The sequence below is a fragment of the Acomys russatus genome, chromosome 10, assembly GCF_903995435.1.
Source record: "Acomys russatus chromosome 10, mAcoRus1.1, whole genome shotgun sequence".
NCBI lineage: Eukaryota > Metazoa > Chordata > Mammalia > Rodentia > Muridae > Acomys > Acomys russatus.
The window spans coordinates 28,268,148-28,292,931 of record NC_067146.1 but is presented as its reverse complement, the minus strand read 5'-3'; the positions used below and the strand labels follow the sequence as shown (position 1 = coordinate 28,292,931).

The window sequence follows — 24,784 nt, the reverse complement described above, 5'->3', positions numbered from 1 at the left end:
GTTATGGTTAAGTGTGGAACTGTAAAGCCTTCAGTATGAACTTTTCATGCTAGAAAGTTCTGTGGGTTAGTGCTGCAAGCAGTCTTGCATCTGGTTTCCAAGTGGCCAATTTCCTCACTATGTTTTTGAGAACAAAAGTGTTTTTTTTTTCAATTGGTAGATTTCAGAAAAGATGACAAAATCTCTCAAGACACAGCATGCATCCCACGGCATCTCCTAGAATTCTCAGGGTTGACTCTCTATGTCAGTGGCATTGTCTTGAATATTCTCAGTGGGAGTAGGTTATTCTCTTTTTTCTTAATGATGGTGTTCATAACAGTTAAAGTTAATTATAAGTCACACATTTGCATACTGGCACTTCGGCCTCTGGATGTCTACTACAAAGGCAAAAGGCCAAGGCTGGTTGTGTCCAGGAGTATTCAATGTTACATATCAGCGTCTCCATCATATGCTAAAGTTAAAGGTTTGAGGCGGTTGTTTTGCCTTCTTTGGGGTTTCTTTGGCTTTTTGCTGTAGAAAATTCAGGAAAATTTTAAAAAAGGGAGTCAGTCTTTCAATTTAAATATTGTTTTAAATAAAAAAGCAAAGCAAGACAAAATGTAAATCTAAGTTGCCCACTTACTTCCCCCACTGTCTTTTAGGATACAACCTCATGATCCCTTCGAGTTTCACAGTACCAAGAAGACATGTTAAGGCATTTAACTATTTTGTAAAAGCCAATTTATCCAGTTTCTTAATTGATAACAACAGAAGTGATATTATAATATATTTTGGGTTTGTCCTGGAGCTTTTATAAATAATGCACATTTACAAATACAGTTAAATAAGATTAAGAATTATCATAACATCCTCCTCTAAAGAAAATTCAATATACAAATATATATACTACACACCACTCATGAAAAGCAGCATTCTATGGCCCTTTTTCCCCCCAGGAGAAAAAAAATCTTGAAAAAATGACGCAGTGCCATCCTGACTCGTTTCCAGAATCAGAATGACTCAGATATGGTAGATGGGTTTTAGGCCTTCTAATCTTAAAAAGCTTAGTTTTAAAATTAGAACTTGGCATGAGGGTAGAGTAAAGCCAGCACATTGATTTCTCACACTAGTCTGCCGCTGTGCTACTGATGGCTGCAAGGGTTTTCTTTGAAATAACATTCTTATGTCTCCCTTTAGATTCTGAAATATCCAAACACTCACCAAGCTAGATAAGTCATTGAGACAATGAAGACCAACAGCACAAATGCCCCAGCTGCGACACCATAGACCCAGGTCTTTAGTCGCCCATCTAAGAAGAACAGATATTAGTTACTAGTTTACATTAGTCTGGAACATGTGTGACAGGTTCAAACTATGTCTCATAAGCACTTGTGTTTCAGTCTTTCCCAGCAAAGTCACCACTAAGGTAAAGCTAGCTGCTGGGAGTTAGGCAGCACTACACTCAAGGGGACTTAGCAACGGAGACAGTTGAGAAGCAACAGATTGTGTTTGTGTTCAGTTGCTGAGTTCATGTCTAAACTCTTGCTATCTTACCTCAGGTTTGGCATGGGTATTGTTCTAGTCACATCTGCCTTGACTTTTCCACCTATTTCTGGAATGGTATATTACATTAAAAAGTAAAAAATAATCCAGATTTTGAGAAACTCATAAAACTTGGAGCCAATGCAGAAGGACCATTTACTGTCATTTATTATACTTACAACTTTAGGACTGGGTTTGAGATAAGTAATGTCAATATTTTGTTCTGAAGAAAGTAATTTAATTTCTATGAAATTTGGGCATGGGTACTAGCTACTTCCTTTTCTAATGAAAGTAAGAATACACAAAGATACCTTCAATGTTAGAATTGAGTACATGAGTTAAGAAACAATCATTTACATGAAAATGCTTATTATAAAACAAATCTTGTGCGATTGGTGGAAGGTCTGTGTAAAGAATTTTGTGTTCTGTGTCTGGTTGCTTCACCTGGCCCAAATGGCTGTAGGAACCATGTTCTGCCTCGTCCCACTGGGTTACTGGAGGGTTGGGTTGGGTGAACTGCGCGACTGGTTTTCACATCTCCTCTTTTGTCCTCCACAGTGGGAATCACCATGACAGGGATAAGTGTGCACTGCTCAAGGGTACTGTTGGAGGACATGACTTCCGTGTAGCCTTCTTCACAGCGGCACGCCTTCACCTGCAGGAGGACAGGGAAGTTTACACTACGTCGGCAGGGCGATCTTGGAAAACGTAACTAAGCTTACCCAGAAAAAGAGCATTATTAGGAAGCATTTTAAAGAGCATTTGCCACATGCAGTTTCTGCCTTATATACATCGACCACGCCTCTTCTTGCTAAGCTGTTTACTTAGTCAGAAAAGATGCTTTGAGGTAGATGGCTTCTGCTTCCAGTCAAGGCTTTTGAGGGGAAGGGAGAGGGGCTGTACCAGAGACAGTGGGGGTGACAAAAGATGAAGGTGTCTAGTTTTTCTTAATGAATGTGTACATACCTCACTACAGTAGGAGTGGGGTTGACTACAGGGTGGGTTACAAGACCTGTCCGCATCAGGCTGGCTAACCACCAAGCAGCCCCCTGCAGAACAGAAAATCATATTTTAACAAATGGCTTCTCTTGCTGTGATAAAAATATATCCAGTTATTGACATGTCTGTATAGTATAAACCACTTTGGAAGTTCCATGAAGTACTTACTGCACTCGTCAAATGGCTGACGAATCTCCATCTCTTTCATTAGGAATTTTTTTTACCTAGATGACAGCACAGAGGCTTATACTTCGTTAAGTGTGCAGGATGCATTGCCGGAGGCTGATTTTGTAGCCACTATATTTGAAACACTAGTTTAATATAACTTATTTCTAATAGTAGTTGGGGAAAAAAAAAAGCCAAGCCCAGCAATTGCAAGCAAAACATATTTAATTTAATATTATAGTGTAACATCATTTTTGCTTATTTAAAATGGTAGCTTTCACATTCCTCTAATTAAGTTTTCAATTAATGTGACTATTACACAAATGTGTTTATTATAGTGCATATTTATTTTTGAGAAAAATCAATATTCTTGTTGTTGCTTTCATATACTTTGTGGATGTTGGGAACAGACGAAAGAAACCACCGAGTCTTTTGTTTGCACTATTTTCTAACTTGCCATTGAAACTACTCTCTGTAATTTATTTCTCACATACAACGCAAAGAGTGTATTGCCTATTATGGCACTCTTAAAGATGGAGACAGTGCCTTAAGGAAACAATAGTGGTGACACAGACAGGAATCTTAGTTATTCATTGTAACAAAACCTTAGCCAAACAAATGATTTCCTTTATTTATTTTTTTGCATTCCATCAAAAGTTCCCATCATCACCTCTTTGTTTTTCTTTTAATTTTATAAATACATTTTTAAGGTTTTCATTCACTCATTCAATCATTCATTCATTCATCCATTCGTTCATTTAAAAATGCAACAAAATAAATATAGTAAAATAAAACAAAAACTCTGACATTACAAAAGCACTTAGTCATTGCAAAGCAAGTGCAGTTTAGTGAGCATACTATCTCTAAACATGAAAAGAAAGGAAAGCAGTTGCATAGATTTGTTATGAAGACAAATTATACATTAAAGCAACTGGTCCACATGTACTTTACATTTGTTTTCATAGAGAACTCATCTAAATGGTCGGAGAAACATGCACCTAGAATTTATCAAAGGTCATATTCACACTAGCTTCTTAGCAACAGAGAAAAAAATAATTGTTTACACACTTTGTTGTATTGAAAATAAATTTGAAACGTGACTTATACTGGTTAGTCTTTAAATTTTGACTTAACCTTGCATTGGGAGGATACTCTTAGTTGTGGTAAGAGAAGAATAGTGTTAGAAGAAAAAGTAGACAAATACTATTTGCCTCTATATTTGAAAGGAAAAACTTCAATCAAACAGAACCTTTTAGGAAACCATTAACTTCCTTCAGCATCACTTAAAGAATGATGTATATTCATTTCGAGGCTCTGAGTTAAGTGAATGACACCTGGGACATCTGGTTTAAAGGGCTCTACTTTCTGTCTGTGCTTTTATCGTCCATTCCTCTCGGATCCGAGTTCGGTCTGACTGTCTTTCTTCCCTAAATAACTGTTGAGATAGCAAAGAGTTTCCTGGTAGGAATTTCTTTTTCCTATTACAGATTATATGTCCAATGGAGATGCTGTATCAAAGGCTTTCTGGTACAGCTTTTATTCAGATACACACACACACACACACACACACACACACACACACACAAATCCCCATCTTCATAAGAATATAATTTGACATTCTGTTCTGGCTTTCATAGACAGGAAATAAGTAATTAGATTTTCAATAAACCTGGGTCACTTGAAATTCAATATAAAAGTTGATGTTTTCCAAGAAGTGCATTGATCCTGGCTGGGTTGTATGATCTCACTGTATATATGGACATTAAATCACAGGACGACTTTACTCAGGGCCACCTGATGCACACTGCTTTGTTTAGTTTGGAGAAAAGTTGAAACAAGAGTCCCAAGGCAGCAGGTAGCTGGGTCAGTTGAGAGCCAACACCCCTCCTGCCTCTGATGTGGAGAGTCCTGACAACTGAATTATTTTAAAATGATAATAAAAGAAAAGTAATTGAAATTTGTATTTATTGTCTGAAGTGGAGTTCTGCTTTTGACCTTGATTTTTTTCTATGAAACTTGCAGGCTGTTCAATACATATTCTGCCTGAAGTTGCTTTTCTACTTAACAGGTGCCTTGAACAAGCCCTTGACTTCACTGAGCTCAAAGAGCTTGCGGAGTAAAGCAGTCAGTTGAAGGAGGTACCTTTCAAACACTCTTGAGTTTCTTCTTTGAAAGTGTAATAATTGTTTGTGGTGGGGACATAGCTAATATCTCTCTTAGGTGCCCTGGGCTTGGCTTTATTGACAAACTTTCCTTATTAATGAAGAAAGTGTCTTAATAATAGATTTGCTAATTCATGTAGACTATATTTATATGTGCATACTCCACTGCTCTGTATCATCTTCAAAGCACACACACACACACACACACACACACACACACACACACACACACACAAAGACACACAAAGAAATAGTGAAAGGTATATTTATTATTTTCTTTGCATAGAGCAATTTGTTAGCATGTAAAATCTCCAGGGGAAAAATCAGGAGTTCACCTATATTCATTTATTAGAGTTGAGCAATATTTCAATTAAATATATTCTAATGGTATTGTCCAAGAGGGATTGGTAAGTGAGAACATGAGGTATTTAGAAATAAAATAATTTATCACTGGTCAGGTCACCACACATGTGTACAACATGCAGTTTTTGGTTCCAATAATGTGTTAACTACATATGGGCTACAGGAATAAATTCAGAGAGACAGGATGTTGGGGTTTTACCTGTTACATTTACACCATCTGACCTTTGACACCAGACTGTTCGAGAGGAACCCTTCCAAGCGCTCGCCATCCACTTATATTCATAGCACTGTCCATCTGCAGGCATAGAACAAATGCTCATTTTACATTGCTCAGGACCAACATGGCAGGGCGCTCCTAAAGCGTGCATGAACAATTTAAAGGGGCCATGCAGTCTATTGCTGAGGAGTACAGTGGCAATGGGTTGTCTGGAAGCTGCGAAACAAGTTTGACAAAACTGCAATTACTAACCTAAATCCCCACTAATGTTCACATAGTCTATCCTGCTACGTTGCCGGACCCTGGATGTTTAATTTAATTTGTGCTTTATTTCTAAAGTTTTACAGTTTTTTTTTAATATGGTGGAATATGGAATGTATATAGAAATACAGAGAATAACTAACTGTAAAATATATTCAATTATTTATCGTAAAATTCTAGTAGAACGTTGCCATTTAGTCAGAGTCCCCTTAGTTTTTATTTACTTCCTGATCAATAAATTGAGCCAAGAACTTGTTATTGTATGACATCATTTTCTGATCCTATTGCCTAATGACATCATTTTCTGATCCTATCGCCTAACGTCCCAGCCAGTCCACATCAATCAGAAGCACATTTACGGCTTTCTACCTTGTTTTTATTTATTTATTTTACTACGTATACATATGTGACTATTTTACTTAATGATAATTAATAAAAATAATACTTTAATCCAAATTACAATTTTATAGTATATTATATAATTCAGGACCGTATTTGTTATTGTTACAAAGACACTCTTTGCATGTGATTCTTTTTTTTTTTTTTTTTTTTTTTTTGCCTTTTGCTTTTTCAAGACAGGGTTTCTCTGTGTAATCTTGTCTGTCTTGGACTTGCTTTGTAGAGCAGGCTGGCCTCGAACCCATAGGAATCCACCTGCCTCTGCCTCCTTCAGTGCTGAGATTAAAGGCGTGCACCACCACACCTGGTTTGCATTTGATTTTTAATGTAGTTTTAGTCAGTTTATTTTTAGCTACCACATAGAAATACATTGTATCAGATATTACAGTTTATTGTTTTCTTTGGTCATGTTATTTTAAATTATTGCTATTAAAAATGTCTTGTTGGTTAGCCTCAGGCAAAGGTATTGGGTATATATGGGAAATCTCTGGTATGACTGTAGACAGCTGAAATTTAGCTAAATATTGTTCATCTTTTCCACTACAAGGCAAAGAGTTAGACACCCGACTCGAGTAATGATTCTATTTCTCTACACACGCAGGAAGTCTTAGAAGAAAGATTGGATGGATGGAACTGAGGGGTCAGGAGCTCCACAAGGAGACCGTTAAGCCCATCACAGATGGACCCAGGGGGCCCTGCGCAAACTCTTGCACCAACCAAGGACATTGGAGCAGAGAACCTAGACTCCCCGTTGTGATGTAGCAGAGGGACAGCTCATTCTCCACGGTCGCTTCTGGGAGGAGACCGAGGACTGCACCTAACACGAACTCTGGTGCCTATGATTTGATCACTGCCCTTTGGCTGGGCGGCCTTGCGGGAGGAGAAAGGGGATGCATGCTAGCCTGATGAGACCTGATAGTCTTAGGTCAGAAGGCGGGGGAGGAGGGCACCCCTGCCCCCGTTAGAGGCCTAGGGGAAGGAAATACAGCAGAAGAGGGAGAGAGGGTGGGAATGTGACAATAAGAGTGAGGAGGATAAAAATCGGGATGTAATATGAATAAATTATAATAAATAAAATTTTATCTTTAATCGGTCTTGGGTATATAATCTGTTTTATCGTAATAAAATAAATTCTTTGATACCCAAAGTTACTAAATAGTTTAAAGAATGTTTCGGATTTTCTGTGATAGGAATGACTTATTTCTATTTCAGTCATTTTATCTCCGACTGACGCCCATTCCTTTACTCACTGAGATGAGGCAGCGATTAGTTTTAAGTGCGGATCATAAAAGTCGACATCAGGAAGCCTGGGCTTCCTTGATGTCCCAGAAGAGTGTGTCGGGATGTTCCTTGTTCCACTACATATTTGGCAGCAAGCCTAGATTTGCTCTCACATCCTCCATCCTGTCCTAGTAGAGTGATTGCTTCATTATCGGCATGTCCTTCTCTTTAAATACCAGTGCTTAGAGGCCATCTAAATCTCCTAGCCTCTCCTCCTAACTTGGGTTTTCAAAACTTTCTTGCTTCTTTTTATCTTTTATAATGTATTCCATATGAATACAAATTTTATACATTTGAAATTTTAGTAGTTGGGGAATCCATGACGTAACTTTTCTGTTACTGATGGTAAATTATAACATTTTAACCTATCTTCACTTAAGTTTTTATGGTTACTAGTAGAACTTTTTAAAAGAATGATATTTTCAAAATCATTTTGTTTGTGGCAATGCAAACTTTGCCCCCTTTCTCCTTACAAATTTGATGCGAAGTGATTTTTTTTTGCTACCTTGTCATGTAAAGCATCCTGTTGTTCCTGTTGACTATTTTCTTTGCCTCATTCAATCTGTACTTATCTATGTAGGCTACGTCCTACTTCCTTTTTTTTCTGATTTTTAAAATTTAATTACAATATAATTACATCGTTTCTGCTCTCCCTCTCCTCAATCAACCCCTCCCATGTCCCTTTTCTCCCACTCCTCCTCAAACCCTTGGTCTCTTTTTCTTTATTATTCTTACATATTTACTTCCTATCAAAATTTTCTTGATTTGAAAATACAGCTCATTTTTGTTCTTCCCCCACATATGACCATAGAAGACCTTTAATCTTCCTCTAAACAATTCTTTATTTAGTCTGCATAATAGCTGACAGGTGATAATTTGGGTGGTTTCTGGGCTTTGTTTGTGTGTGTAAGAGAGGGTATCTTCTGTAGTTGTACTAGTCATTTCCAGTGTCACTTCATCGCAGTTCAGATTAACAATTATTTTCCTTGCCCTGGGATTTATTTAATTAATTGCAAACATTAAGCTTCTTTACTTCTTTGCCTACTCTGTCCTGGGAATAGGGAACACTCTATGAGGATGGTAAATTTAGGAAGATTTATAGACAGGGTGGGTAATTTTACCTAATTCTTAGGTTGAGCCATCAGGTTCATTTGTTTGCATCTAAGTTTTCTCAGCATCCTAGGCTTCCTCCTCCAGTTTTTTCAATATAAGGTGACATGTTATTTATCACTTGCTGTTGGTTGTACATCCCATTTCTTAGCCTATACAGAACAGAGCTAAGAATTCGAGCCACATGTTCTTCCCTATATTTCAGTCTTTCGTTGTTATCAAGATGCGATTATACTCGAAATTGACATTGTGATGCCCCAAGGTTCTGGATATGGGAGGTGCTGAAAATTCTGAGGAAATGGTCTGTCCGTGCCATGCAAAGACACACAAACATGCGTGCACTTCATGCTCTGTGTCCAGTTATTGTAAAGTTAAATTGCTAACTCTCACCAATGAATTGATTTATCAAGTGTTTAGACTTTACTAAAGAGTTTAATTTTACAGTGGTTTTGTAGTTTTTCTTCAATTTTGTTATTTTTCTTAAACAAATGGAAAACATTAGATTTATGTTTGATCCTTTCTAGCATAAGCATACAATTAGTGTTCCCAATGATCTTAGGCTTCTGAAATTTTTTAAGGCAGGAAACATTTTATTTTTACAATAATCCACATTCTAAAACAAGAATAAATACCCCCCCTCTATATATATGTGTGTGTGTGTGTGTGTATGTGTGTGTGTATATATATATATATATATATATATATATATATCTATATATATATATATATATATATATATATATGCATATATATGTATTATGTGATGGTTATAGGATAATCTTAGTTATTAGTCATTGTGTTTCACGTTGTTTGGGACAAAGTCTGGTTTTTGTTTGCTGTTGAGAACAGCAGGCTAGCTGGGCCTAGTGCTCTGGAAGCTCTTCTGTCTTTGCCTTCAATCATTGAGGATTCAAACTCAGGACTTCATACTTCCATGGCAAGCGCTATCCCCACTGAGCCGTATCTTTAGTCTCTCAGAATTGTACTTTTAGCAAGTAGAAATCTAAAAATTTCAGACATCCCATAGAAAACCCAATACAATGCAATGACTAGGTCTCATGAATTGGAGCACTCACCGTCACATGACTTCATTTCTAACATTTGCTCTGGGCACAGATGTTGATTTTCCAATTCTTGTATAATCACTGCTCTGGAGCGGACCTGTATTCCACCAAAGCCAAGATCCTCACCATTTACACATGTCAGCTGACACAGACTCCATGAAGACCAGTCATTCAAATAACAGTCACCTGTATGAAACAGTTTCATAACTTATGCCCACCAGGAATACTGATGTAGCTGCTCATTTAGAGTCTAACCATGCTGGGCCATGTTTGTAAGTATGCTAATAACATGATATTCCTGAGATTTGGATAAATATGTAATAACTATCCATTTATATTTAGTAAATATGTTATTTGGAGTGGCTGGGTGGTCTCTGGGTGGCTTGATGTTATAAAACATAAGCTTTAGCCTGAAGGAGTTTGCCCATCATGATAATTTCCTAAGAGATAGATAGCATTTGATTAAAAGCTAACATGACATTTGTTGTTATTGTAAAGGGGGCTAGTAAAGCCTAACAGTACACAGAACTTGTTCTCTAGGTATTCATATATTTAAATGGGCTTGAAGTTCAAAGTGAGAGAGCTAGTGCTTATATGTCATTTTCCCCCCAGAGGAGTCTAGCTGAGGCAGACTAGTGTGAAGTTGACATTGGAACTGATACTCGCTATGTCTTCTAATCTATACCTCTCTCTAATCAACTGCTTCTGCCCCCTTCAAGGAAAACATATAGTACGTGCAAAATGTCAGATACCATAAATTCACAACGAATCTCCACAGTCTGATTATATATCTATGCAATCAACATTTAATTAAGAACAAACCATTCCCAGAATCTCAGAAATCCCCCATCATGTTATTCTTGGCATTATGCCATATATACATTTTTGCCTTCATCACTTTCAGATACTTATGTTTATAAGATATATTGTATATTTAAATATTTCCAGTTGGAAACTCTTGTGAATATTGAAGCACATGCTTGTTTTGAACATATATGCTATTTGCATGAATTTGTTGAGTATATGCATAGGAATAAAATTGCATCATGGATCCATGTATTCAACAACTTTTACCACTTCAGAAATAGGGAAGTTTTAGTGAAACAAATCAGTCGCAAATTCCCTTCCATTCAGCTACTAACCAATTGCTTAGTGACAGAGTTAATTTTGGTAGAGATGATTCCACAACATGCTCTTATCACCTTAAGTATTCCATCCATCATGCAAAAACTTATAGAACTCATGCTGGCCATGACTAAATTACACAGAGTTCCTAAGAGATATAATTAGTGAAAAAAGTTCTTGTATCATGGGTTAGAAATCCTAGCAATCCAAAAATTATTTATATGCACGTACAAGATAGCATTACATTGGACAATATTATTCTTGCCCCCATGAGAGCTGGGCCCCACACTGCTATGCTAATAAATGGACATGGTAATAAAATGACTCCTCACTACTGAATGTTATCCTATACAGCAGTGCATCTTTTACCCCTGATAGAGAAGTTTCTTCTTTAAGTAAATAGTGATTAGTAAAGACCCACAATTATCAAAGCATGGAGAGTAAGAGGCTGTCGGAGTGCTTTTCCCTAAACAGGATTATATCCTTCCCCTGGATGCTCAGGTATCTCCAAGGAAAATAGTGTGGAAAGTTTGTAAGTCTCACAGTTGTTGGATGACTTCAAGGAAACCCACAGTGATTTAGACTACATACAAAAGACATATCTAAAGTCAAGCTAAACAAAATTCCAGCACGGAGGGCCAGGAAAGTGGAAATACACTCTGACTCTTATCTGAGGAATTATTGGCATTTGATAGATCTGGGAAAGGCAGAGCCAGTTCTTTTTTTCTTTTTTTTTTTTTTTTTTTTTTTTTTTTAATGGTGTGTCCTCTAATGCATGGACCACACTTCAATGTTAGGCCTCACATTCAAGAGTAGTTGTCCAATACAAAGTGGACTCAAGTGAATTCAAAAAGGAGGGGAGAAAAGGAGAGAGGTAGATGAGAGAGTTAGAGATAGAAATAGAAGAGGATAGGAAGAGGGAGGAAAGCGAAGGAGAGTGAAAGAGACAGAGCAAGACAGAGAGCTAGTCATGCTGGAGAGAATGAGAGAGTGAGAGAATGGACAGAAAGACACACACACACACACACACACACACACACACTCATACACGCACATGTGAAATGTGGGGGGAGAGGGAATAGAAATTAGATGGGTCCAGAAGTGATAGTGGTAGATCTGGGAGCAGTTGGGGGAGGGGAGAGGTTAAGATGACTAAACTATATTGTATGAAATTCCCAAGGAATTTACAAAATACTATTTTTAACAATCTAGTACATTTTAAAAATGCCAAGAGAAAAGCAACTAGCAAAGCATTTAAGAAAGTTGTAGAATTGCTTCTATCTCTAAGATATCATACTTTGGGTTACCTGGTGTTTACCAGAAAAATCTGGTATGGGTAAAGAGTGAAAAAAAAAACCCATGCTGCTGATAGAGGTATATAACTTCACTTGAGTGACTACAAATTGAATGGAAATTAATCTCTCTGTTTTGTGTGAGTACGGTGAATCTCTATTTGTATCTTTATTTGATATCATCAGGAATGTTGCAGAGAAATCTAATAATTATATTTTGCTGTAGCCTGTGCATTTCATAATCATCATCTTGAAACACCCATGTCAAGCTTCCAATATTTAATAACAAGATGAGAGTGAAGCACTCCTCATATAAATACACATTTATATTTAGAGAAAATCCATTGGAATAGTAAATTTATACCTACATGTCAAAGGTGAAAATGTTTTTTTTTTCTTATTCATATTCTACTCTTTATAGCATACAGTGTCAAAAGTGTCTACTTTTCAAGACACAAGGTAAAGGGCTGGGAATGCTGCTCCCAGGTTTTAGAGACATTATTCCCTGTGGTAATGCAGTGAACCTCTGAGTCATAGTGTAGTATAGAGTTTTTAGTACAGATATCACTGAAGAAAGTTGTTGACATCCTTCGCTTGGATTATATACAAAACCTTTTCTTGACTCTGGTCCCAGGGTGGTATTTCCAAAATATGACTTGTGTTCTCTTGTTACCTGGGCAGGGCTGGGTGCAGGTCTCCTCCAGAATTATCTGTTTATCACCATCTATAATGAGTTCAATATCACCACAGAACTCTTCATCCACCGCTTTGCTGAAGTCGTCAGCTGAGCCATCACTCACTACACAAGAAATGTTCCTTGTCCTGGTTCCTTCTCCGCACTGGGCCTCCTGGAATGGAGGGAGAAATAGCTAATTAGAAAAAGAAAAATAATTCATTAGAGAGCTCACGGCTTGCAGTCAACTCTGCATCACTGATTTTGATTTATGAACAGCTTGGGAAGCGTTGGAAACCCTAGGGAAGAAGCCTTATAGGGCACAAACTATAAAGCATACACTGAACAATTTATTTGCTTCCAAGATGAAGACAGGCAAATAAATTTTCATTAAATGAATTCGTCTCCAAATGATTTTTAAAAGTATAGGACAGGGGGTGCCTGCTTTCAAAACTAATTAAAGGACTGGGAAATGGCAAAGTCACCAAAAGGTTTATGAGGAAATCAACCATCTCTAACTTAAAATGTTTCTAGAACGAAGTCTCTGCAGATGAAGAATGCATGCGTCTGCATAGCTTCCTGAGATCTGATTACCTGAACATGGCATGGAGACCACTGGCCATACTGCCAATGATAGCATGGCTTTGCTGGGCAAGGCTTAGACTGTTCCATCAGGGAAGGGCAGGGCCTCCCATCACCTTGAAAGGGCTGGGTCACTGCTCGTCTTCGAATCATTTTTCCTTTAAAAACATAAAATGATACAACTTCAGTGTGATGGCATAGTTGTGCAGATAGCTATACATTAGGGCGAGGGTACCACAGGTGTTTCTTTTGGGGAGATCCCAGAGCAGGAGAAGGTCACATGTTTTCAGAAGGAAGATACCTTGATGTAGCCTACTTGATATACTTGATAGCAAAAGAAATATTTTGTTTTATGTGGCTTTACCACTAGCCTAGTGCTCATTACAATACAAACCAACCTGTGAGTCCACATGTTTGAGAACATTCTGACCAAGGAGACCAGTCAGAAAGCTGACAGTTCAAAGGGCATTCCACGGTGCAGGATGCATTCATTTGCCAGGTCTTCTCCAGGCCAAGCTGAAAGAAGGAAACAGATATGTTTCTCTGGGCAGGGAGACAGGGCCATTAGTATTGTCAGTGGAAAAGAAATGACAAGGGAGAAGAAAAGGGAGAGAAGAGAGGATAGAAGACTGTGTAGGAAGCCTTAGAAATGTGGAGACTAGAGGGGAGGAGACTGGAGGAGGCAGAGAGGGTGAGAGGAAAGAAGCCCAGGAGAGCTGCATGGCTTAGGAAAAACTATTGGAAAGACAACAATTATCCAAATTGTTAAGAATGCTAAATGGCTCAACTCAACACAGCTGGAGCCAAGGGCAGTGGGTGAATTCAGGAGCATACTGCTTCTGCACAGTTACGTATTCCATTAAAATATTTCAATCTACAAATTAGTTGAATGTCCCTATATGAAGATTAAAAAAGTATATATGAAACTGCTTTGTGATATTTCAAAAACAAAAGCACCATCTCTATCTTTATTTATCATCTATCTATCTATAAATATTTATCATCCAGATATTACTTATTTTTATGCAGACAAGTTAAACTGAATAGTCAGAAGGCTTTAAAGACAAAGTGCAACTTAAAACTAAAGCTGGAATTACAGATATTGTATCACCACACCTGGCTAGAGATGTCAGCAAAGCAAGCCATCTGTCTCGAAAGGAAATGTGGCCCCTGGGAAGGTTTTGAATGTAAATATTTATATAAATTACTTACAAAAATTTATATTATCAGGTTTATCTCATTAACTGTGCTGTAAGTCAGTTTGTTTATTTGTGTGTGTGTGTATGTGTGCACTTGGCCTCTCATAATGTACCATTTCATTTGCATTCTAGTCCTGTCATTGTGACTTACATAGTTTAAAAGTATAAGTTTAAAAGTATAAGAAAAATGTCAAATTCACAGGCTATATATTCTAACCTTTGAAGTGAAGTAAAAATGTGATATTAAAATAAATATTAATATTATAGCAGGAGAATAATAATTTTAACAGTAATTCCCAGAACTGCCAAACCATTTTTGTTTTACATGAAAAAGAAATGTAAACTTTTAATATCTGTACATATGTAAATATGTGGTTATGAGAATGGATATAGACTCTGAAATTTGACAAGAGACCCTAAGAAGGGAACAAGATATGTCGAGGAAGGGAATGAGGGAAAAAGGACACATGTGACATCAAAGAGCAAAGGAGACCACTGGGGGTGCCAGAGTGCAAGAGGGAACAAGAAGATTTGAGAAAGTAGGAAAACTACCACAAGGAAGCCAAATGTTTTGTATGCTGATCACAATATCTACATTTGTATTGTCAAATCAAATAGAAGATAACAAAAGAAATATTTTCTAATCATTGCAGTGTGTTTCAGCTATATTTAGATCTATGTTATTTAGTGTGAGAATTAGATCAACATTTTTGTACACTCCAGACCTTAGCAGGCACCTTACTATAGTCTACACTAGATATACAAGATAGACTTGAGCATTTGGGATTTCAAACTAATCCATGCCACTGAAAGCCTCATAAAGATTTTTAAGAAATACAGGCGGGTGGAGAGATAAACCTTGGGGGACCCAATGAATGGAATGCATGGCACCATGGCATGCTGTAGCTTCGGGGTGGGGGAGTGTTTAACACAGAAACAACTATTTTTTTAAATTTCTTTCATTAGAGAGTGCTTTGGCTATCAATTAAACTCTGTTTCTTTCCTTGATACTTATTTTATCTTTTTACTCGGTTTGTTTGTCAGTCTGTCTATTTATCTATCTATCTATCTATCTATCTATCTATCTATCTATCTATCTATCTATCCATATCCCCTGTCTAAATCAACCCATCAATTAATGTAAATATGTCTTTAAATAAAAATTTAAAAATCTAAGAATAGAAAAGGAGACCCAATGACTAAGTATCAAATGAGTTTTTTTTTTTTAAATCCCCAAAAGACCAAAGGAAAAAAACTCACTATATAAATGCTAGTGAATGTAACCCTAATTTTCCTCTTTGTTGGGCAGTAATGACACATTTCTTCCTGGCTCTTAGAGAAGCAGCAAGAGCTGCCTCCTGCTGCTAATTGAATGCAGGGTTTGCACAGGGGTTGATAGGTAGGTGATCTGACCATTGTTTAAAAAGATAGCTCAGTTGTTCTTGGGAGCAGCTGGACTCAGGCAGATGTATAAAATGGTACAAGTGCTGTTTAATTCCCACAGAGAGTAGCTTAGTTTTCTCCTGAAAACAGCATTTGCTGCGACATTAATATTTGAACCTGCAGTCATCCCTGCAGAACCAACACACTAGGAAGTAGTTCGCAATAGTCCTGAATGCTTTGAGTCTCGCTTCAGGTAAGGCTCATAAGGAGGGAAGTTCCTCAGGCCTTTGCAGAAGAGGCTACACTAACCGTCAGCTGGAGCTAGCTCTCCAACCACTCTCTGGGAAGTCTGCGATCGTTGTCATGAACTTCACTCACAAAAATGCTATTTATTATTGGTTTTATTGCTTAAATGGTATTGGTTAAAAAACCTGAATTTCACTTACCATAATCTAACTTAAAAATAGGTTGATTGATGTCACAAGACTTTTACTGAGAGGCATTTACTGACTAAGCAACTGGAAGTCTACCCCCTATTAGCAGAGATGTGAGGAAGTTAGCTACAGGCACTTGACAATGGCACTAGGTGGGTTCAGGTAGTTCCACTGGTGTTTTCCCTTAAAAGTTAAGACAATTCTGTTTCAAATCTGTTGAAGCCCTTGCTTACTTCGGTCGGAAGATGACCTGTGGAAGCGCAGTGAGGCAAAGGACAGTAGTGCCATTGCCTTTTTGGTATGGAAATCAGACAAAAGTTACTACAATGCAAGGTGCAGATTTATGAGGGGGAAAAAAAAAAAGAAAAGGTCAATGTCACGTTTCTGTCCTGCTCACATCATGGCTAAGAGCAATGCCGTTACTTTCATTCAAAAATTAACCATAAACTACTGTTCTCCAAGCCTTAAAGATAAGAGTGACAAACTTCATGTCTTTGCTTGAACATTAAGCTCTCTTATCCAGACTTGAGACCTAGGTACTTTAGATTCTCAAAGCTGGGTATCAGATCTTAATATCAAAATCTGCTATGAAACTGCATGTGATCAATGTTTAATAACAGAAAGAATAAATGATGGATCTTGGCAGGTATCCAAGATTTGCACCCAGTTCACACTGAATTACAAAAGATGATGAATGGTCTGATTAAGATTTATTGCCTTTATTCACCTTGATTGCTTATTGTTTTCTAAGCATTTCTTCCAGAATGGGCTAATTAGCATACCTTTGGGCTCAAAGCAGAACAAAACACAGGAAATTATCTGTGGAAATCAGTAGTGTGGATACTGTCTCTTTTCAAGAGGGCACTAGACAGACTGTGGAAACAGCTGTTGGCCATGCACTGTGTGGAGCGCACGCAAGTCACTTGGCTCCTGAGAATTTAAATGATGAGGGAAGAATCTCCTTCAGAGAGATTTAACACAGCACTCACCCACCTCTTCACAATATTTCAGGTCAACGGACTTGCCATCGCTTCGAACGCAGTCCAGCATCCTCGTTTTAATGCCGTTCCCACACACTGCCTTCTCACTCAGCTGACAGGTACTCCAGTCTGAACGGCAGAGAAGCATCAGAGCAGAAGGCTATGCGTGAGGCCGATTTCAGATGGAACTCTGATGACCAGAATCCCACACCTAATTCACAACTGCTTCCTGAGCCCCTCAATCAATCATGCCACGTGTGGAGCATATGGGCCTCAGCTCTGAACATATTGGGAGTCAAGTGGAACTGCTGCAGTTGCACACAGCTCTGGGGATTACTCTTTACGGCACATGTCTACTTGACAATCTTGACAGCTAGCTATTTAGTGATAGTGTCAAAATGGCTTTGCTGTACAGATCAATAACATTTCAAAACTTTTTCCTTAAGAGTAGAAACAAACAAAAAAAAATTACCATTACGTCTCTTTTAGCAAAGTAAGCATAATTTTAATGGACGGTACTCTATGTAGTTATATTGACAGTATGTATTTCATTTATTTCCATAAGTAAGATTCTTTAAAAAATACAACCTCATTTATTTCATAAGTATATTTATTAAATCCCATTATTTTGTATCTTCTGCAAAAAGCTTTCAACTTTCTCCAGGCTAGGACAACATATCCTAGACAACTTTGATTTCTTTCATGGAATCACAGGAAATTTTAGAGAAATCTAAGAGACAGAAGCCAACCTAACTCCTATGTTTCTTTCTTCAATTTCTTGAGCTTGTTTCAATGTGGAAATTCCTTGGGAGAAAACCATTTAGCTTTGATGTTGTATCATGCCATGTGAACCAATGAACTATGTTTGATGTGCATTCTTTGATGATATTAAGTGAAATTTATGAAACAAATGCAATGTATCACAAGTCCACTTTTCTGAATAATCACTTTTAGGATTACAAACATTTTACATCATGTTAATGTTGTTCACAAATGTCCTTGCATCCCAAGAATTATTAATTTTGATGTTATAACAATCAAACCTCTGCTAAAAATTATTTTTTTCTTTTACCTTTCCAAATTGTGAGGAGGTATTACATAGGATTATCTGGGATATTTACTATATACTTCAAGAATCTAGTCCTTGTGAAACTTTCATTTTCCATATTTTGATGTTTACTAAAAATTAAAACAGATAAGTCTTTCTGTGATGTGATACTAATTATTTCTCAGAGTGGAGGATGTGGCTCCAGGAGGGTGCCCAGGTGGAGCTGGCCTAGGCTGATAAGAATGTCTGGAGCTGATTCATGTGGGAATACACCTCAGATTCTATGAAGACGTGATGAAGTGCTTACCTGTGACGTTGTAGTCATAGTGGTAGCAATTTTTGTTCAGGTTACAGGGCTCTTTCTCCACAGCATCAGGACAGGCTCTTCCTTCATCAGCAGGCTGTCTGATGGGATCAGCTGACCTTTGCCGGGAACCACTTGGATTGCAAGGCTTACAAAGAACAATTCCATTTTTCAGAAAGGTAAACTCAGCGATACAACAGCTAGCCTGTTACTGGAGCTGGTACTAGAGCACCCAATTCATTGGCTAATTTGAACAGGTAAGTTAACCTCATTATGGTTCAGAGTTGCCATATGTAAAATGTAGGCATTGACTAACTAAGAGTCTGATGTCTCATCCTACCTAGAAGATGCTTATCTCATTACCTCACACCTATAGAGACACATATATATATATATATGGCCACGTTCAGTAAAACAGAAAGCTAATCCTATATGCTGTAACGATGTATACGTATGCAAATGTATATATGTGTATGCATGTTTGTTTTAAATTGACCTAAGCCGTTTAAATGGTGACTTAAATAGTTATGTAGGTATTAATAACTTTCATGTTCCTAATACACACCCTCATATAAACAGTTCTGAAAACATTTGGCTTTAAGACTAGAAAGGGACAAAAAGTTTTGGATTTTTTTTCTTTTTTAAAAATTCATTGTAATTTATTCAGGTTACATCTCTGTTGTTAACCCCTCACTTGTATCTTCCCCTTCGCATTAACTTCCAGTCTTATTGTACTTTCCTAAGCAAAGGGAGCATATTTCTGTGAATGGTTAAAAATTTTGGATTTCTTAAACCTAAAAGAGTTATTGCTGCATCTTTGCTCTCCCTGTATTTTGGTCACATCACTGAAGGACATACTGTATTCAGATAATGCAAATTATATAAAGGTCCTGTTACCATCTCTAGTGTGAGTGTACGTTGAGTGACTGCTATCTCCTATGTCTATATAGTCTTTGAACCTAACAGTTCTTTGCACACAATAAATGCTTTGAATTTGTTTACTGATGTCTTGGGTAATGGAACAAGATAATTTATAAAGCTCAAAAGTCACACCTTTTCAACTAGTTGAATTTTAATTTTATTACATTTTTTTCTATTGAAAAATGCTCACCAAAAAAAAAAAAAAATACAAAAAACAAAAACAACAACAACAACAACAACAACAACAACAAAAAGGGAAAAAAAAAACATGTTTCACAGACCTTTTCTTGTTACACATGGTAGAACTTAGTATTTTTCTAGGATTGTTATGGACATTTAAAACAGAACCCAGATGGACACAGTTCCTGTTTGGTGGTTCCTGTTACTGGAATCCCTGCTAAGGAACTTAAGAAACAGGCCAAGGTCCACAGCCCCTGTTTTAAAAAGCTGAATATTCTTTGAACAGCACCCCTGGTGATAAGAATTCCATCATTGTAAACAGAGTTAGACACTGTAGAATGTAGTTTAACTGCAGATTAAAACGGAAATTCATTTGGAGACTCTCATGAAGGGTGGCGCCTTCACCCTTCTTTCAACCTCTGTTCAAATGATAGATTGGTCCCGCTTTGCTTTTGAACAGTCAGTTGGTTTCCACTTAGTATTTTAACAATGTTAACACAGAGCTAAAAAAGCAACTGTCCTCGGAAAACACAGGCTGTAAACTTGCCTGAAGCTCTTCTTTACTGTAATCCAAACAATTTAACATTAGACACATCTTTCCATTTTTTTTTAAACATAGGTTTTCATAGCTGTGCAGGGTTAAGCTAATTGTGCTGGATAGTTTTATGTCACCCTGGCACAGGCTAGATAGAGTCATCTGAGAGTACGGAACCGCAAATAAGACAGTGCTTCCATAAGATGGGGCTATAGGCAAGCCTGTACAGTTTTTCTTAACTAGCGATTAATGTGGGAGGGCCTAGCCTATTGGTGGTGGATTTATCCCTGGGCTAGTAGTCTTGCTTTGATAAAGAAGCAGGATGGGCAAGTCAGAGGGAGCAAGGCAGTAAGCAACAGTCCTCCATGGTCTTTGCAGCGGTTCTTACCTCCAGGGTCCTGCCCTTCATGAGTTTCTGCACTCACTGCTTTTGATGATGAACTGTATAGAAATGTGAGTGTGAGTGACCTAAACCACTTCCTCCCTGAGTTGCCTTTGGTCTTGGCGTTTCAGCACAGCAATAGTAACACTAAACAAGACACTACCTTTTCCACATACTGTTGTAAGTGATCCCCTTCCTCTAGCTGAGTGGTAAGGTCCTTGCTGCTCTTGCAATCTAAAGGTCTATCTGGATTTGAACTCATCTGGATTTCTAGCAGTAAAAAATCACGGACTATATTTAACTGGTAGGTTTTGATGGATAGTCTTGGTTATCAAGTTCACTATATCTGGAAGTAATTAAAATCCAAATAACGAGGCACATCTGTGAGGTTTTCCCCCCTCAAAACAGGGTTTCTCTGTATAATTGCCCTGGCTGTCCTGGAATTCCTTTTGTAGACCAGGCCTTGAACTCACAGAGCCTTTGCCTCCTGAGTGCTGGGGTTAAAGTCATACTCCACCATACCTGGCTAGGTATTTTTTCTTAATTAAATCACTTGCAGTAGGAAGACTCTCTTCTAATCCAGATCTTTGAAGTGGAAAGATACATCTTTAATACAGATCTTTTGAGATGGGAAGATCCACCTGTAATCTGGACCCTATCTTCTGCTGGCAGCTTATATAAAGGACATAAAAAAGGAAGCTTTCTCTTTGCCTGCTTGCTCTTGCTCTCACTAGCAAGTCCACCCCTTCAGTGGCATTAAAGCCTACTGTATATATTATATCAGATATAATATAAACATACATATAATTCATATATATGAATACTATATAGTATATATTTACATTACAATTTACGTTGAAGTTTACAGTATAATGATATTCACATTACAATTCATAATAGTAGAAAATTATAGCTATAAAGTATCAAAGAAATAATTGATATAATATATATAATATTTTAGTTAATAATATAATATATATTCATTCATAGTAATATCTATATATATTCATTCATTCTTTATGTTCTGATCCTCTTGAACACCACTTCTCAATCTTCCTAATGCTATGACCTTTTAATACAGTTCTTTTTGTTGTAGAGACCCCCTCAACTATAAAATTATTTCTTTGGTCCTTTATAACTGTAACTCTGCTAGTTATGAAATGTAATGCAAATATCTGATATGCAAGATATACACTATGCAACCCCCAGAGCGGTCATAACCCAGTAGAACTGTTGCTCTAGAGACCCCTGGCTAGTTCACAGGTGAACTTTCTTTGCCAGGGAAATGACATTCATCACCCTCCACTATGAGACAGGCACTAATGAGAAGTTGTTCAAAGAGATGCTCAGGGAAGGTGCAGCTTAGCAGATCCCATAGATAAAATTCATATTGTCACCGATTCTGCTACAAAGAGATTCGATTATAAAATAGGGCTGCTGAAGCAAGGCTGCTCTGTACTCATCAACAGGGATGCTGATGGCGGGTCCACTGAACGCAGACTCTGATCATTTGGCTCTGTTTTAAATGTCCAAGCACAACCACTGTACAATACTTGCGGTCTCACCGTGTGTAACCTTCTTCCCTCTCAGTTTTTTACTCAGTGTCTTTACTCTCTAGTGTCAACATTCCTGCTGCAGCATTTCCTGTGGGAGAGTATTCCTACTGTTTAAGTTAAACAGATTCCACAAGGAGCAAGGGATAGCCAGCTGACATCACTAAAGTGCCTGCCTCCACTGGATACTCATTCTTTGCTCACTTTAACCAAAGGGAATCATTATGACCCTTGAAGTTTTTTGTTTTTTTTTGTTTTTTTTTTTTTTTTTTTTTTTTTTTTTAAACATGCTGTGCCATTTGTAAGGCCAGCTGAATGCTGGTTTAGACGCATGGTTGAAAAGGAGCAAAGAGTTGGCAAGAACTCAAGCTGTAGTAGAAACCTTGCAGAATCAATGTGGCTTAGACATTCAAAGAAGTGGCCAAGAAAGCACACCTCCATGCTTTGTAAAGATTTTTTTAAACAAAATTATTTTCTTCTTAAGTCTTTCAAAAATTAAGCTAACTTTATTTTACCCAACTAGTTTACAATCTCACCAAAGCACACTGGGTCCATGGCCCCCACTCAGATATCACACAGTCCTCAGGGCAGGGTAGTTTACACTCTCTGGACCCCAAGGGCATGTCTTCTGGGTCACACAGGTAATCTTCCACATGCTCTGAAGGGCCATCTGCTGTGTTCTGCATGCATCTAAAAGAAAACGTGCACATCAGCAAAGGGACCAGGACAATTAAAATGACAGCCAATACACAGGGTGGGTAGTTCTCAATAAGACATCATCTGAAGAACAACATTTCCCTAAAGCTAAAAGAAGAGTTAAATTAAATCATGCCTCCCTAAATATAGTTAGTATTAGTTTCTCTAAGATTGAAAGAAAAAACATACACTCACATGCACACACATGATAATTTAATTAGATAGCTTCAGGGTATTGGGAAATGCAGTTTTATTTCTTTATGAGGAAAGTTGACTTTTACACTCATATATGAAACCTGAACTAATGAAAAATGGTCCAAAGTGATTCTCAGATAGATGCACTTGATTCATAGATGATGGATGCTTAAGCACAGTACAATAGCCACACAAAATATTTTATAACATGATTTCCAAACAAGGTATTCATTAGTTTGTTTTGTCATTTAAAAACTAATTTTAGGTGCCAGCAAGGTGACTCAGTGAGTCAAGGCATTTGCAATCAAACCTGATGACTTACATTCAATCCCTAGAACTCCCATGATAGAAAAGAAAGAACCAATTCTTGCAAATTGTCCTCTGACCTCCACATGGGCACTATGACTCATACATACAGGTGTGTGTGTGTGTGTGTGTGCAAATAAAGTGAAAAATTTAAATAAGCTATTAAAAAGGCAATTTTAGTTTCCCATCTGCTAACTTTCAAAGAGAGCCAGAAAGCAAAAGAAAATTAAAATTAGAACAGCACAATTATTTAGATCTTCTATCTTGATTTTTTTAATCTCAAGTGTTAGTTTTCTTTTTGCTAGAACAAATTTAAACCTTTGTTCATACTATTTCATATGAACAGTCAAGAAGTACTCTCTACTGATCTCTTGAGAAGCTAATTAATGTGGCTTCCCTTTACTATAGTCAATTACCTCTCTGTGAACTTGAACACTGGAAGAGAAAACCATGATCCTTAATCTATAATGTAGGAAAGGTCAACCAAATTAATGGGTTTGGGAACACAGTTGCCTATGAGAAGATCAAAGGGAAGAGATGGGCTTTTAAACCTCCTGGGCCCATTGCAGTGCTTTAAGCCGTGGCTGAATCATGCCACAACGCTATGCCTGGCATCCTATCTTTTTGCAAAGTTTTCAATGAGGAGAGACATTGCATCTTTAAAAATATACTCTGAAGAATCACTTTTTATAATGATACCAAATTAAAAACATGTTTCTGTTAAGTGAGACAAATTGAAAGATTAGAAAATTGTAATTAGTTGTATCTTGATTGGGTATGCCATCTGGAAAAAAACTATATAAATACTGATCTCTGTAAATTAAAAAATCATTTCATCAAAATGAATCAGTAGATATTTGGTGATTTCATTGGTGAAAAATCAAATCACACATTTCTTTGAACGAGTTTTTAGTTACACAGGAAAAAGCTCTTTTTTCAGTAGCATATTAAACATTTCTTTTGGCAGTAGCCTGACAGAGACATGGGCAGGCCAAGCATTTCTATATTCAAAAAGGGAGTTGATGCTAAAATCACGTTCTTAGAAGATACTGATGCAGCACACAGGATTAGCTTGTAAAATTGCCTATTGATCCAGGTTAAGAACAGATGTCCAATACCCTATTAGGTAGCTATGTATTTGAAACTTTATCAATAAAGGTTTTTATTTTTCTTAACTTTGCATTGTATAAATAACTCAAAATACATAAATAACAAACCCCAAATCTCTCTCAGAGGTACTTCTTTCAACAGATTTCATTTAATTTTAAACAGATTATTATTTTAAGCATTCTTTCATTTCACAAATAGGAACAAATTCTTCTACCAAGATGTGGATTTGTTTTATTTGGCAACAATATTTCTGTGCACCTAGAATTCAGAATAAATGTTTTGATCAAGCTTAAGCTCAAAGCAATATGTTTTCAATTTATTTTCTGCATAGCCTCGACCTTCCT

At 37.2% G+C, this 24,784-nt stretch overlaps 1 protein-coding gene across 1 annotated transcript in view; it reads right to left on the bottom strand.

The window, feature by feature from the left end:
- Positions 1-295: 295 nt before the first annotated feature.
- Positions 296-24,784, bottom strand: part of Thsd7a (thrombospondin type 1 domain containing 7A) — a 352,216-nt gene continuing 327,727 nt past the window's right edge. Inside the window, exons 17-28 of the mRNA XM_051151923.1 lie at positions 22,670-22,823; positions 18,566-18,710; positions 17,224-17,339; positions 13,613-13,730; positions 13,227-13,372; positions 12,633-12,807; positions 9,555-9,728; positions 5,410-5,505; positions 2,488-2,570; positions 1,966-2,176; positions 1,201-1,288; positions 296-510 (exon numbers count right to left, since the gene is read on the bottom strand). Of these exons, the coding sequence (XP_051007880.1) occupies positions 426-510; positions 1,201-1,288; positions 1,966-2,176; positions 2,488-2,570; positions 5,410-5,505; positions 9,555-9,728; positions 12,633-12,807; positions 13,227-13,372; positions 13,613-13,730; positions 17,224-17,339; positions 18,566-18,710; positions 22,670-22,823 (1,591 nt within the window). The 3' untranslated portion in view covers positions 296-425. The remainder of the gene's footprint in view (positions 511-1,200; positions 1,289-1,965; positions 2,177-2,487; positions 2,571-5,409; positions 5,506-9,554; positions 9,729-12,632; positions 12,808-13,226; positions 13,373-13,612; positions 13,731-17,223; positions 17,340-18,565; positions 18,711-22,669; positions 22,824-24,784) is intronic.